Consider the following 16,198-nt stretch of genomic DNA (forward strand, 5'->3'; position numbering starts at 1 on the left):
GGGTGCCACCCTTGCTACATTGACAGAGAGCCTAAAAAATATGGTATTCTCTGCAGAAGCATAGTTGATCTGGAATACAAATTCAGAAGAATTTTTCTGCAGAAATATGACTCTATTTCATGAACAAATTACATAATTACAATCAGGGATACATTGTTTCAGATATTAAAAAGCTGTTGGATGAAGCAAATTTGAGAGCTTTAAAAATAAACTCAAGCCAGTGAAAGAAGAGTTAAGTATTTAAATAATATCTGGGAATGCTGATGAGTTGAAGAATTAATGAGCACATTAAGGTTAATAGAGGACATTTAAGAGTTGTCCTTTATTTGGGAAGAGGACACTAATCATGATGACAATCATACTCAGCAGATATGAGGTTTTCTCCAGGTGTTCTGGCCACCCTCACTTTCCTGACTCATAAACCTGGCCAGCGTGGTTGAAGAGGATTAGAAAAAGAGACAATCACAAAGTACAAGAATTTTCCCCAAGCTAGCACGATATCCCCATCTACCACATGCTTAGTTTCTGACACAAGTCCTGGATTTTGGCATTGGTCTTAGAAGATACTCAGGTTGTTTTTCATCCTGCTATAATGCACATTTGTGTATTCAGTTTGTTGAATGAGCTCAACTATTTGGGGTGATTCTCCTGAAGACAGAGATCATGCCTTAACCAGCTCAAAGTTCTTTGTGCTAAAAACTGAGATTTCACGTGGAAAGTATTCTTCAAAAGTTTGTTGTATGTATGAACAAACGAAACATTTTTCAGGTGCTTGGGTGGTTCAGTCAGTTAAGTGTCAGACTCTTGATTTTGGCTCAGGTCATGATCTCACGGTTTGTGAGATCAAGTCCCATGTGGAACTCTGTGCTGATGTCACAGAGCTTGCTTGGGATTATCTCTCTCTCTCTCCCTCTCTCTCTCTCTCTCTCTCTCTGCCCCTCCCATGCTCTCTCTCTCTCAAAATAAATACCTAAACTTAAAAAAAAAAAAAAGATTTTTTCCAACTATACATAATGTAAATAACGCATCTTGTGAAGTCAAATCTATTTCAACACCAAAAGTCCAGTTACAATATAACCATGGTTGACTCATGGGCTCACTAAAGCAAAGTCACTCACTAATATCCTGTTTTTGAGCATTCTTCCTCATGGCCAGTTTGGCTGCTATAGGTCACATTATTCCCTAACAGGCTTCATCTTGGATAGTACATGGCATACTGAATGACATTACAAGGAGCACCTTGCCTTGTCTATGAGGTAAGCAAAATGTTTTAGAATATCTGCTATAGGAACCTTAGCTATTCATAATTTAATGAGGTGTATGTGGTCATTTTTTGTTTGAAACATGAAATTTGAGTGCTAATACTTTGATAAGTTATAAACTTCTACCCTTTCCTACTTTCATGCCCCTCCTATTTTCTACTGATTCAGTATTTGCCAGCCATGTACCATATGAAAATTCAACATCATTGTGTGAAAAAATAATAATGAAGAGGGAAGAGAGGACAGAAGGAAAGGGAAAAAGAAAGATATCATTTACCATTGCTTCATAGCATGATTTTTATATTCTTTGATACATTTTCTCTACATTTCTATGCAGAGAAATGTTGGCCGTCTCATGAAATTTAACAGCACCCTCCTTCAAAGGAAATCGACCAAAAAAATACTTAAAATGTCCTCTTGGGAAATAGTTTTAAACTCTCATGTTATTAATTGAATTGTGTCCCCTAAATATTAATCTGTTGAAGTCCTAACCCCCTGTACCCCAGAACGTGACCTTATTTGGAAATAGGGTCTTTGCAGATGTAATTAGTTAATATGAGGTCATACTGGCATAGGGTGGACCCCTAACCCAATATGACTGGTATCCTTATAAAAAGGGAAAATCTGGTAGGATTCAGCCATAGAAGAATGGAATTGTAGTGGCCAGAATGGCTTTATTCAAATGCCTCGTTCTTTCCACATGGTGGCTTGGGCAAACAGTCCGACTTCGTCCATGGTGGCTTAGGGCTCCAATACAAGTGTTCCAAGAGCAGGGAAATGGAAGCTGACATGCTTTTATAAGGCCTGGGCTCCAAAAATGGCCCAACATCGCATCTTTAATATTTTATCAGTCAGAGCAAGTACATAACCTGCTCAGAACTCAAAGGGAGGCAACATAGACCCACATCTTAATTGGGAAGAGTTTCTAAAAATCTTCACCCTAACTTAATGTGCTACATGACTCTTATCAAAAATTATTTCCACATGTACTTAGAAAAACCATTACATTAATTACAATTCACTGATCATTTTAATTTTTCAAAATCATTTTTTTAGGCAAGGATTTATTAATTAAGAGATTAAACATCTTTCAAGTCCCCTGCCTTATCCCCTTCAGTCAGCATTTATATGTCTCATTATATCCAATGTGTGCATTTATTTTTTATAATTATACTCATAAATTAATTCATAATACCCCAATAATCCTTAAAGCATCTTGTCCTCTACATCTTTTGTAATTTCCCTTAGAGCAAAAAAAGGGAAATTTTGGATACATCATGCTAAATACAAGGCAGAGATTGGGGTGATGCTCCTACAAACCAAAGAATGCCAAAGATTGCCAGCAAGCCATTAAAAGCTAGGTAAGAGGACAGATTCTCTCTCATAGCCCTCAGAAGGAATCACCATTCCAACACCAAAATCTTAGATTTGTAGCCTCCAGAACTGTGAGATAATTCATTTCTGTTATTTAAGTCACCCTGTTTGTGATACTTTGTTACAACAGCCCTAGCAAACTAATACACCTTCTTTGAAGTCATTGACTGGAAACAATAGTGTCTGTCTTGTCAGGACAGGCTATGGGGCTCATGGGTGCCTCAGTAAGTTAAGGGTTCATGACTTTGCTCAGGTCATGAACTCAGGGTTGGTAAGTTCAGGCCTTGAGTAGGGCTCTGTGCTGACAGCTCAGAGCCTGGATCCTGCTTCGGATTCTGTGTCTCCCTCTCTCTCTTTCTCTTTCTGCACCCCCCCTCTTCTGCTTACTCTCTTTCTCTCAAAAATAAAATGAACATTAAGACAGGCTACTACCACACTCCTACCCACATTGAAACCATACTATGAGACAGCAGAACCTTGACTTCTGCTTGGCTGAAGCTTTAAAAATCACTTACCACTGAAACGACACTACCTTATCTTGCTCTCTTGTGATTAATTACACAAAGCAGAGGCAGGAATAGCAGTTAACACACAGGTGCTCCTCATAGAGCTTTCCTATTGTTGACCCTAAGCAATGGTGAGGCAGGAGCTGTTGACTGATACATTACATAGATTAATGTAAGAGATATTAATGAGTTCAAGGGCATTCTCCTTATTTCTATTCCCCATAGCCTCTAGTTTCGTGCTGAGCACAGAACTATTATTTAGTACTTAATCTTTGATAAATGATATTATCAACTCTCTTCAACTGTTTATTTTTGCTTTGAAATATTTTGAGTAAAAATATAAGTAAAACAACTTGTTTTCACTACATGTAAATATCAATATCAATAGGTACAAAAGGTATTGAATTTCTGTTCTTTCTGAGAAAGCTTTTCTGTAAGGGGACCTCAAAGACAGACAAGCTAGTCTCTGTCGCCATCTAGGGAAAATAGAGGATTATAACAGTATAGAGCTTAAATTTAAATTTCGGCTTCCGAAGGAATAATTAAAACTATACTTAGAAAAATGCAGGAATATAGAGTTTGCACATAGAGATGCTTCCTTTTTCTATGTAGGGTAGGCCAGTGTATGCTTTCACTGTTTGTTATCTTGTCCCAGCTTGCAGGTGTATGACCAATGTGATTAACTATTTACTCATTTAACGAATCTGTTTACCCACTACTATATTCAAGGCACTGTAATGGTAATTAAAAGCAGTATATAAAAAAAGAATCAAATGTTATAGATGGGTAAACAGGTAAAAAGAAAGCAGTATAAGACACCTTACCCACGAAAGAGTCAATCGTGTGATATAAGGGAGTCTGACTTAAAATTTCTGTTTAAAGTAATTTATTCTGCCCTTGCTATGCTACAAAAAATAATCAAAATCATACCCATTTTTGGGTACTCTGTTCACTACTAGCCCTCCCACTGTCCATTTGGATCCATTATTGCTTTCTTTCATCTCTCTGGACTTTCTAACCCCTTGGCTTTGCCCCTATGTTCCTGGTTTAGGCTGAAAGCTACCTTTTGTTTTGAAGACTTCTTGGTCACACTTCTTTGACTTTGTTCTTGAGAATTTTTTCTTAAATGTGACTTCTTTCTTTACTCTAGCTTCTATGCCAGACTTAGACAATCCTAACAAACCAAAAATTATACTGGGAAGCAAAAATGACACTCATTGAAACCCTGGGCCTTAAGTTCCCTTGTACACTGGGGATGAGACAATGCCTTCTTTACTCTCTGTTTAGGAAATGCAGTACAAACCAGTGTGCACCTAGCTGTCAATAATAACCCCTACACCTGGCTCAAGCATCTGTTTTGCTGGCCTCCCACCTCAAGAAAGCTGCCAGAAAGCTTATCAGGTGGGTGTGTTCCCTGCCACCAAGAAAGAAAATTCACTGCAACTTGGAGAGCAGATTAGTGTAGATTTTGATGGGCAGGTTACTTCAGAGGACCCCCACATTTTTCCCACATCCAAGTACTAGCCTTAATAGGCCCTGAGTATGTTTCTGAAGAAGTGTAAAATTGTCAGGTGCCAAGTGACCATACTTTCTGTTATGGACTGAATTGTGACTTCCCAAATTCTTAGGCTGAGGTCTTAACCTCATTCTCCTATGCAATAACCCCAATCTTGGTTCAGTGCTCTTTCCTCTCTAGAAAATGTGGCTCCATGGAGTCTTCAACTCAAGTAACAGCTCTGTTTAGAAGGTGAGTCTGTCTTTCCCTTGATCTTAACTCTTCTTTGTAGAGGCATAAAGGTTTTTCAGGCAGCAATAAATGGTTGTCTTCTTTAGGGGAGATCAGTAAAGTATCAAAGAAATTCCCTTAGCCCCAAATATTCATCACGTCACTTCCCTCATAACTTACCCATGCACATGGATCTTCCTGAGATCACTGCAAAGGCTATCCAGTCCCCCCAGTGCTCATTATCAATACATCTTTCATGTTGCTCCTAGGAACTTCAAAAATGTGTCAAAATAAGACAAGTAAGCACCTGCAAGGCCACATTATGATCTCACTGAGATCTCACTTAATTTCTCAATTTTCTCAAATTATGTTCAACTATGATGTTCTAATTCCCTGAATCGAGTTATACTGTAAGGTGAACATCAGATGATGTTATATCTCATGACTCAAACTCCTCTCACTCATTTTCCACTGTCAGAGATTTTTTTTATATGTATTTATTTTTTGGGGGGAGAGTGCAAGCAGGGGAGTGGCAGAGAAAGGGGAACAAGGGATCAGAAGTGGGCCCGGTGCTGACTGGTTGACAGCAGCAAGCCCGATGTGCTGCTCAAACTCATGAACAGGGAGATCATGGCCTGAGCTGAAGTCAGATACTAAACCAACTAAACCACCAGGTGCCCCTCCATTGTCAGAGTTTTAATTTCATTCTTGCTTCTAATACCTTCTCCCCAATATCAGCACAGTGAATTTTTAAAAAAATTGAGCCATACTCATATTGCTTTTCTCCCAGTAAAAAAAATCCTTCCACAGTACCTAAAATGTGGGCTATGAAGCTCCTAAATTAGCATAGACTACCTTGTGTGATAATTCCAATTTTATCACCAGCAACACCCTCTTTTGCATTTAATGATCAGATCACACCAATCTACTTACCTTTCCCGAATACAATATGACATTTTACAACTCCCAGTTTAAATATATGTCACTCTCCTTGCCTGGAAGCCTTTTCTCTCACATACTCATTTGGCTGCCCCTAATAACCTTCCAACTTCAGCTCTAGTATCAATTCTTCCAGGAAGTCCTTTGTAACCCATTCCCAGACTGCAGCAAATGTCACTCACTCACCCCCATGCCTCACAAATTACACTGTCTTTACACTCCATTTCCCTAATTAGACTGAGAAGGTGCTAAGGGAAGAGTTCAGACCTTTCCCATCTTCTGATACCAGCACCAACACAGGAATTGAAAACTGGCAAGTGCTAATTAAACAATTTATTCTAGATCACAACAGATCAAGAGAAACATGCTCTATAAGTGTTTGCTTGTTTGTTTTTTGTGGGGAGTGAGGGGTCATTGGGATGGGAGTATTAAAAATGTTGTTTTTGCAATACCTGGGTCATCTAGGTAAGAGAAGTCCCTCAGTCCAATAGCTCCTGTGCCCAAGTGTCAGCAAGGATGGAAAGAAGTTGGAACCCTTGTACACTACTGGCGAGAATGTAAAATGGTGCCACCATTAAGGAAAACGTTATGAAGATTCCTCAAAAAAATTAAAATAGAACTATGATATGATCCAGCAATCCCACTTCTGGGTATATATCTAAAAGAATTTAAAGCAAATCTCAAAGCAATATCTGTACACTCATGTTTAACGCAGCATTATTCACAATAGCCAATAGGAGGAAACAACCCAAATGCTCATCAACAGCTGAAAATATAAAGGGAATGTGGTATATACATATAAGGGAATAAAAGAGAATTAAAAGAGAAGGAAATCCCGTCACATGCTACAACATTAATGAGCTTCAAGGACATTATGCTGACTGAAATAAGCCAGTCACAAAAGGACAAATATTACATGATTTTCATTCATACGAAGAACTCAAAATCATAGAAACAGAAAATAGTTGGTTGCCAACGGGTGCTGGTGGTGAGGGAAGATTAGTGTATAGTGAGTACAGAATTCCAGTTTTGCAAGATGAAAAAGTTCTAGAGATCTACTGCACAATAATGTGAAAATACATAACACAACTGAATTATACACTTTAAAATAGTTAAGATGATAAACTTAACCACATTTTTGCACCATTGGTGGGAAGGTAAACTGGTGCAGCCAGTCTGGAAAACAGTGTGGAGGCTCCTCAAAAAATTAAAAATAGAACTACCTTATGACCCAGCAATTGCACTACTAGGTATTTATACAAAAGATACAAAAATGCTGATCTGAAGGGGTACATGTACCCCAATGTTTATAGCAGCACTATCAACAATAGACAAAGTATGGAAGTGCTCAAATGTCCATGACTGATGAATGGATAAAGAAGATGTAGTATATATTTATATAATGGAATATTACTGAGCAATCAAAGAGAATGAAATCTTGCCATTTGCAACAACGTGGATGGAATTGGAGTGTATTATGCTAAGTCATAAAAAGACAAATATATGATTTCACTCATATGTGGAATTTAAGAAACAAAACATGATCATAGGGGAAATGAAGGAAAAATAAGATAAAAACAGAGAGGCAGACAAACCATAAGAGGCTCTTAAATACAGAGAACAAACTGAGGGCTGCTGAAGGGAAGGGGGAGGGGTGGATGGACTAAATGAGTGATGGTCATTAAGGAAGGCACTTGTTGGGATGACACTGGGTGTAATACATAAGTGATGAATCACTGGGTTCTACTCCTGAAACCAATACTACATTGTACATTAACTAACTTGAATTTGAATAAATAAAAATTTTTAGAAGATGACAAAGTTAACCAATTTTGCCATGATTAAAAATTAAAAGATGATCTATATCCATTCTTTCGATTTAAAGAAAAGAAAAAAAGAGGCCTAATGTGGGGATATATCCAAGAAAAAACAGCAGGATAAAGTCAGTTAAAAAACTGAATGTTCTTCTTCTGAGATCAAGAAGAAGGCAAGAATGTCCACTACCCCACTTACAGATAGCATTGAGTCCTAGGCAGTGCAATAAGGCAAAAGAAATAAATAAAAAGCATTACAATTGGAAAGAAGGAAACTGTTTTTATTAAAAAAAAAAAACAGATTGCATATGAAAACGACCATAAAAATTCCAAGGAGTCCACAAAGTAACTAATAAAATTACTATGAGATTTTACCCAATCTATCAGGATGTATCAGATCACACAAACCAGCTGCATTTCTATTTACCAATAATAAACAATTGTTAAATATATTTTTAAATATCATTTGTAATAGAATAAAAACTAAAAATGACTAAAGGAAAGTTAACAGAAGATGTGTAAAACTTTTATACTGAAAGCCACAAAGCATGTAGAAACAAATTAAGGAAAACCTATTACAGAAATTCCTCTGACTCATGAATTAAAAGAGTCAATTTTAAGTTACCAATTCTTCCCAAATTCATTTACAGATTAATGCCATCCCATTCAAAATACAGGCAGAGATTTTAGAAAAACTGCCAAGATGATTCTAAAACTGATATTGAAATGAAAGGACTTAGAATAGCCAAAACAGTCTTTAAAAAGAATAAAGTTGGAAGATTATACTACCTTTTTATTAAACTTATTATAAATTTGTAATAATCAATTCACTTGGTACTGACATAAAGTAAGACAAATCAATGGAACAGGATAGAGGTGTACAGAAAGAAATCTACATATATATGATCTATGAATTTTCAACAAAGATGCTAAGGTAATTCAATGGGGAAAGGATACCTTTTTCCATAAATAATGCTGGCATAACTATGTACCCATATCTCACCCCATACACAACAATGGATTTGAAGTAAATCATACACCTAAACATAAACATTCTGTCTATAAAACTGCCCCGAATATTATTTTTAAAAATTTATTTATTTATATTCAAGTTAGTTAACATACAGTGCAGTATTGGTTTCAGAAGTAGAACCCAGAATGTCATTTTGACCATTAAGAAGGCAACGATTTCTTGGAATCAAAAACTACCAACATCTAAAAGAAACATTGAAATTTTATAATTTTATTTTTTTTTAATTTTTTAATGTTTAATTATTTTTGAGAGGGAGGGAGAGAGAGAGCGTGAGTGGGGGAGGGAAGAGAGAGAAAAAGAGAGAGAGACACAGATTCCAAAGCAGGCTCCAGTCTCCGAGCTGTCAGCACAGAGCCTGATGAGGGGCTTGAACCCACAAACTGCAAAATCATGACCTGAGCCGAAGTTGGACACCTAACTGACTGAGCCACCCAGGCGCCCCCCCAAATTTTATAATTTTCAAAGTTAAAAACTTCAGCTCTTCTTTCATTATGTTTAATGTTAGCTGAAGTCTTCCACAGATAGCCTTTATTATGTTTTGGAAGTGTCTTCTTATTGTTTTAGGTACTATTGTTAATTTTTTCCTAGCTTTATATAAGTACAATTGACAAATTAAAGGTGTATGTATTTATGGTATACAATGTAATGCTTGATGCATATACATTATGAAATGATTACCATAATAATGCTATTAACATATCCATCACTTCTTACAGTTATCATTTGTGTGTGTGTATGCAGAGTGAACACTTAAGATCAACTCTCTTAGCAAATTTCAAGTATAAAATATAGTATTATTAACTATAGTCACCATGCTGTACATTAGATCTCTAGAAATTATTCATCCTGCATAACTGAAACTTTGTACCATTTGACCAACATTTCCCAATATCGTCTAATCTGGACACCCCACCTGGAACCATTCCACTCTGTTTCCATGAGTTCAACTTTTTTAGATTCCACACATCAGTGAAACAATGTAGTATTTGACTTTCTGTGCCTGGCTTATTTGACTTAGTATAATGTCCTTGATATTCATCTTAATTTTAGCATGTGACAATATTTCCTTTTCTTTTTAAGACTGAATAATATTCAATTATATGAATTTACCACATTCTCCTTATCTATTCATCCATTAATAGACACCTGGATGATTCCCTAACCTTACTATTGTGACTAATGTTATAAAAAACATGGGAGTGGTGATATATCTTTGAGATACTGATTTCATTTCCTTTGCATATATACTCAGAAATGGAATTGCTAGATCATATGGTAATACTACTTTTAGTTTTTGAGGAAGTCCATCTAACAGATGGAAGGTGATAGCTCAAAAGTTTTTATTTGAATTCCAGTTATTTAACATACAGTGTAATATCAGTTTCAGGTGTGCAGTTTAGTGATTCAACACTTCCATACAATACCCAGTGCTCAACACTACAAGTGCACTTCTTAATCCCCATCACCTATTTAACCCAGCCCCCTACCCACTTCCCCTCTGGTAACTATCAGTTTGTCATCTACAGTTGTGATACACATTTCTCTGATGATTAATAATGTTGAGCATTTTTTCATATACCTATTGGCTATTTGTATGTCTTCTTTGGAAAAAAGTCTATTTAGGTCCTTTGCCAGTTTTTAAATTGGGTATTTGTTTCCACAGTTGAGCTCCTTATAAATTTTGGATATTAACTTCTTATTATATGTACGGTTTACAAATATTTTCTCCCATTCCATAGGTTGACTCGTCATTCTGTTGGTTGTTCTTTGTTCTTTGATGTTGATTGTTCTTTGCAGAAACTTTTTAGTTTGATGCAATCCCATTTTCCAATTTTTGCTTTTGTTGCCTGTGCTTTTGGATTCATAATAAAAAATCATTGTCTGGGGCGCCTGGGTGGCGCAGTCGGTTAAGCGTCCGACTTCAGCCAGGTCACGATCTCGCGGTCCGTGAGTTCGAGCCCCGCGTCAGGCTCTGGGCTGATGGCTCGGAGCCTGGAGACTGTTTCCGATTCTGTGTCTCCCTCTCTCTCTGCCCCTCCCCCATTCATGCTCTGTCTCTCTCTGTCCCAAAAATAAATTAAAAAAAAAACGTTGAAGAAAAAAAAAAAAATTTTTAAAAAAATAAAAAATAAAAAAATAAAAAAAAAATAAAAAAATCATTGTCAAGACCAATGTTAAAAAGCTTTATCCCTATGTTTTCTATTAGTAGTCTTATAGTTTCAAGTCTTATATTTAAGTCTTTAATCCATTTTGAGGTGATGTAAGTATATGGTCTGAAGAGTCCAATTTCATTCTTCTGCATGTGGATATTCAATTTACAAACACCATTTTTGAAAAGACTGTCCTTTTCCCATTGTATAATCTTGGCACTTTTGTTAAAGATCATGTAAATGCATTAATTTATTCTGGTTTCTCTATTCTGTTCCCATTGATCTATACATCTGCTTTTATGTCAGTATCATGCTGTTTTAATCACTACAGCTTTGTAGTATATTTTGAATTCAGAAAGTATGCTTCCAGCTTTGTTCTTTCTCAAGATTGCTTTGACTATTTGAGCTCTTTTGTGGTTCCGTAGAAATTTTAGGATTGTTTTTTTCTATTTCTGCAAAAAATGCCATAAGAATTTTAATAAGGATTTCACTGAATCTGTAGATTGCTTTGGGTGGTATGGACATTTTAACAATATTAATTCTTCCAATCCATGAGTGTGGATATCTTTCCATTTATTTGCATTTTTTCAATTTCTCTAATCAATGTCTTTATTTTTTAGTGTACATAACTTTCACCTCCTTGGTTACATTTATTCCTAAGTATTTCATTATTTTTAATGCTATTATAAATGGGATTATTTTCTTAATATCTCTTTTGATAGTTCATTTTTAGTGTATATAAATGCAGCAGATTTTTGTACATTGATTTTTGTATCTTGCAACTTTACTGAATTTGTTTATTAGTTCTAGCAGAGTTTTGGTGGAGTCTTCAGGGTTTTCTATATTTAAAGAAAATGTAATCTGCAAACACAGACAGTTTTCATTCTTCCTTTCCACTTTGGATGCCTTTTATTTCTTCTTCTTGTCTAATTGCTTTTGCTATGACTTCCAGTATTATACTGAATAGAAATGGCAGGAGTGGGCAACCTTGTCTTGTTTCTGGTCTTAGAGGAAAAGCTTTGAGTTTTCCACTGTTGAATATGAAGTTAGCTGTGGACTTGTCACATATGGTCTTTATTATGTTGAAGCACACTCTTTATAATTTGTTGAGAGTTTTTATCATGAATTTTGTCACTTTTTTTTCCCGCATCTATTGTGATAATCAGTGAGGGTTGGCCTATATGCTGGGGCTGCAGCTTCCTGCCTGACAGTGGGGTCATGGAAGCTTGATCTATAAGGGCAGGCATTTAGCCTGGAGTCTCAGGGCCTGGCCTGGCACTGTGGTGGCCAGGAGCCTTATTCTGGGGGTGTGAGCCTGGAGCCCAAGGTGCCAGGGTTCACTGGGGTGAGCTCTATGCTGAAGTTCGTGGTAAAGTTAGATACCACTTCACTCTTCTTCCCCCATGAGGTGTCTCTATGCATCGCACTACTCAGGCTTGAGGAAAGGATGACATGGGTAATGTGAAAGTGTTTTTCTTACCCCCTTCAATGTGTCTTTTCTTATTTCTGTTCTGGATTTCAATGGAGACCCAGAAGTATTCACCAATCCAATTATCTTTCACCTGAAATCCTTAGCTTTTGTAAAGGTATTTTCATTTGTGGATAGTTGTTCAAACATGCTTGCATGAGGGTACAAGCTCTGAAAACTATCATTCCACCATCTTGCTCATTCCTCATGGAAATATCCTTTTACTGCTAGTTTACTGAGTGTGCTTTATCATAAACAGAGTTTGAATTTTTCCATGGAGTTTCAGAATTTCTCTTCTTTTCAGTGTGCTTTGATTTATCTACAAAGCAGAAGTGTGGTTGGTGCTTTATGCATAGTGGGGGGAGTCAGGTCAGCAACCTTCCTCAGTCTTAGTCACTGCCTTCCTTTAAATCTTTGTGGGGTAGCCCTACAGTACAGTTCTCTCCTAGGCACAGTGAAGCCAACCTAAATTATTTACTTCCAGCTGTATAAGCCTTTACAGCTTTACAAGTTCAAGAAATCAAACAAGTTGGGAATGGTAGTCAATAAATAAATTCAGAGGGAAATGGGATTCTGGGGCCAGATGTCAGTCAGCTTCTTCCTTTTGCTTCAACCATTTGTATTATGGTTGCAGTTAATCTTGTCTAAATGAGGGGGGAAAGTAAGAATATTGCTGTAGTCAAACAAGGAAGGAAACAGTGAGAAGGGGAAGTAAATCCAGTAAATGCAGTAAATACAGGAAAGGAAGAGGATTCAAGAAGCAAACAGAAAACCACAGAAGAGAGAAAAATCTGAAATCTATGAGTGTATACTATAAATCAGATACTATGTAAGTTGCTTTACATAAAATATCTCTCTACTCCTCATAACGACCCTGATAAAGAAATATTATCATTGCTCTTTTACAAATAAGCTAAATCTCAATGAGGATCACCAACTTGCTCTAGATAACAAAACTGAAGTGTTGAAGTGGGAAGTATTTGCAGCACTAAAGCCTTATTGTTTCCTGTGCACCAAGATGTCCTGTAGTTAAAGAAGTGAATCATCCCAGGGCCTTGAAGGTTATATCCCTACAAGAGCAGAGTAAATAGAAGACCTCACGGCTACATTCCGTTTGTAATAAAGCAAACAGTGAGGACAGGATTTCTGGTTGTTGGATTTTTTTTAATAATCTTGGCAATAGTTCAAATTTATAAACTTCTCTGAGAATGAAAACATATTTGATGTGATATAAGTAATTTAGTAATAGTCATGATTACAATCTGTTACTAAAACCAAGGCATCCAAACACAATTGCATAGTGATGAAACTAACAGCATGTTTTCTCCACACCACCATACATACTATTCGCCATTAGTTGCTCATTTGGAAAACAGAAAATTATAAATAGAGATTATAAAAATCACTCAAATGGAGCATTCAGTGGATTTCTGAAGGATCAAGATGCCTTTATCTGGTGAAGCTATCTTCTCAAAATGGTTCTACCTTAAAAGAAGTGTTCTTTAAAACAAATTGCCCCTTCAAGTTCCATGAAGAACATTTATTCTCATCTTATCTTTGAGCTATGATGAGCAATGGAAGAGTTACTTAAGCTCTCCTTCTTCCATCTTTGGTGGGCTCCATATCAAGTGTAACTTCATATTGTACACATTATGAAACACTCCTTCAATCTAAAGGAGAAACTGTCAACATTATTCATTCGCCTTAACTTTTTTAAAATTAGCCAGCTTGACTGATTTTATAACACAATCAGAAGCAGAGAAAAGTTCCCTTCCCAAAGATAGTGTAGATAGGAATATGTTTATTTCTTGTTTGAATAACACTGCAATTATAACAGACCAGTTACTGACTATAATTGGATCTATGGGACATTATCCCTGGAGTTTCAGAATTTTAATTCTGCACAAATAGAATTCTAAGTTTAATTTGCTACATGAATTGGAAACTTCTCATAAGCAACAAAAAGCTTAAATTGCCTTATAGTGCCAATAGTTGGTCTTTTGAAGGATGATTCTGGAGCACAGATGCCAGGCAAATTCTGGCTATATGAAAGAAATATCTATATATGTCTACCACCATGAGAATATCTGTCATCATCTTCCTGGGTTTGAAATGGAAACTGTGGACTTGTGTTGAAATGTCCAAGGTTTTTGGTTAATTAATCTATGACTGCAGAAATTTATAACTTTTTTTAACTCACTGAATCTCCCAAATTATTTTGGACAGAATTCTAGGAGTGACAGAAAATATGATGAGCTTGGAGAGCAGAACAATTCCTAAGTAAGAAGACTGTTACCAAACTAGGGTAAGAAAATAATTCCAATGGTTCAGGTAAATTAATGACTTAGCTATAGATCAGTTACAAATGTGATTTCAGAAAAAGAAAGAATGCATAAGATTATTTCTTTCATCAATCTCTCATGATGTTTATGAAATAAACCTCTCGCTTCCTAACACTGCCAAAAAATCTTGTATCAAATATAACAGCTTGAGGATTTACCTGTTGACTTCCTACTTGAAATTTTCCTAATTAATGACAAATTCCTTCAAACATATATTACTATCACCAAGCTGGAGAAGCATTTGACACACAGACTACAAGTCTATAGCATAGACTACAAGTTCATATGAAGAAAAAAATGCCAGAAAATACGAAGGGAGGGGATCTTATGTTTTATATATAATATATGATGTTAATCTTTCTGTGCATATATACAAATGAATATGACATAATAAAATGTTTCAGGGAAATTTGACATCTGTAACAGTTTTTTTCTTCCTGGGATTTTCCCACTACCCCAAAGTTGAGGTCATTGTATTTGTGCTGTGCTTGCTGATGTACCTGATCACCCTGCTGGGTAATATCATTCTGATCTCCATCACCATCCTGGATTCCCACCTACACAAACCCATGTACTTCTTCCTCAGCAACCTCTCCTTTTTAGACATCTGGTACACTTCTTCTGCTTTTACTCCAATGCTGACAAACTTTGTTACAGGGGAAAACACCATCTCATTCGTAGGGTGTGTTGCTCAGATGTACTTCTCTCTAGCTATGGGTGCCACTGAGTGTGTGCTCTTGTCCTTGATGGCATATGACCGATATGTGGCTATCTGCAACCCCCTGAGATACCCCATCATAATGAACAAGAAGGTTTGTTTGCAGTTTGCAGCTGGTTCCTGGTTGACAGGCTACCTCACCACCCTGGTGGAAACAGTATTTGTGCTGCAGCTCTCTCTGTGTGGTCATAACACAATCAATCATTTTGCTTGTGAAATTCTGGCTGTCTTGAAACTGGTTTGTGTGGACACCTCCATGGTGGAATTACTCATGCTGGTGATCACCACACTTATCCTTCCCATGCCAGTGCTTCTAATTTGTATATCTTATGCATTCATTCTCTCCAACATCCTAAGAATTAGTTCAGTGGGTGGTCGAAGCAAAGCCTTTTCAACATGTGCAGCCCACCTGACTGTGGTGGTTTTGTTCTTTGGTACAGCTCTCTCCATGTATCTAAAGCCCTCAGCTGTGGATTCACAGGAAATAGATAAATTTATAGCTTTGGTATATGGCGGATTAACCCCCATGTTGAATCCTATCATCTATAGTCTACGGAACAAAGAGGTGAAAGCAGCTATGAAAAGGTTGCTGATTAGAAATCCTTTCGGTACTGTGTTAATTTCTGTCCTCAATAATATCAGAGCAAGCACACTCATCTGAATAATCTCCAACATTATCCAGAAAGTTGCAAAATAGTTGCTATAAACCAAACCCTGGAAAATACTCATTTTTGATAGTTCAACATTAAGTTCAATATCTTGATTTATCTTGTAAATAAAACTGCTGAAATTAATGAATCATTTATAAAGAATGAATTATGTTTCCAAAAAGTATTTAAAATTTATTGAATATTAATATAACATTA

At 36.5% G+C, this 16,198-nt stretch overlaps 1 protein-coding gene and 1 long non-coding RNA gene across 2 annotated transcripts; both read left to right on the forward strand.

The window, feature by feature from the left end:
* Positions 1-910: 910 nt before the first annotated feature.
* LOC125926440 (uncharacterized) lies at positions 911-4,538 on the forward strand. Its single transcript, XR_007459100.1, has 3 exons — positions 911-1,256; positions 2,511-2,623; positions 4,430-4,538. It is a non-coding gene; the product is annotated as an uncharacterized LOC125926440 (long non-coding RNA).
* Positions 4,539-15,009: 10,471 nt separating this feature from the next.
* On the forward strand, positions 15,010-15,993 carry LOC125926319 (olfactory receptor 13F1-like). Its single transcript, XM_049635636.1, has one exon. It carries the CDS (start codon positions 15,010-15,012, stop codon positions 15,991-15,993), a length of 984 nt encoding a protein of 327 aa, XP_049491593.1.
* The last annotated feature ends 205 nt before the right edge of the window (positions 15,994-16,198 follow it).

This window comes from Panthera uncia, chromosome D4 (assembly GCF_023721935.1).
Source record: "Panthera uncia isolate 11264 chromosome D4, Puncia_PCG_1.0, whole genome shotgun sequence".
NCBI lineage: Eukaryota > Metazoa > Chordata > Mammalia > Carnivora > Felidae > Panthera > Panthera uncia.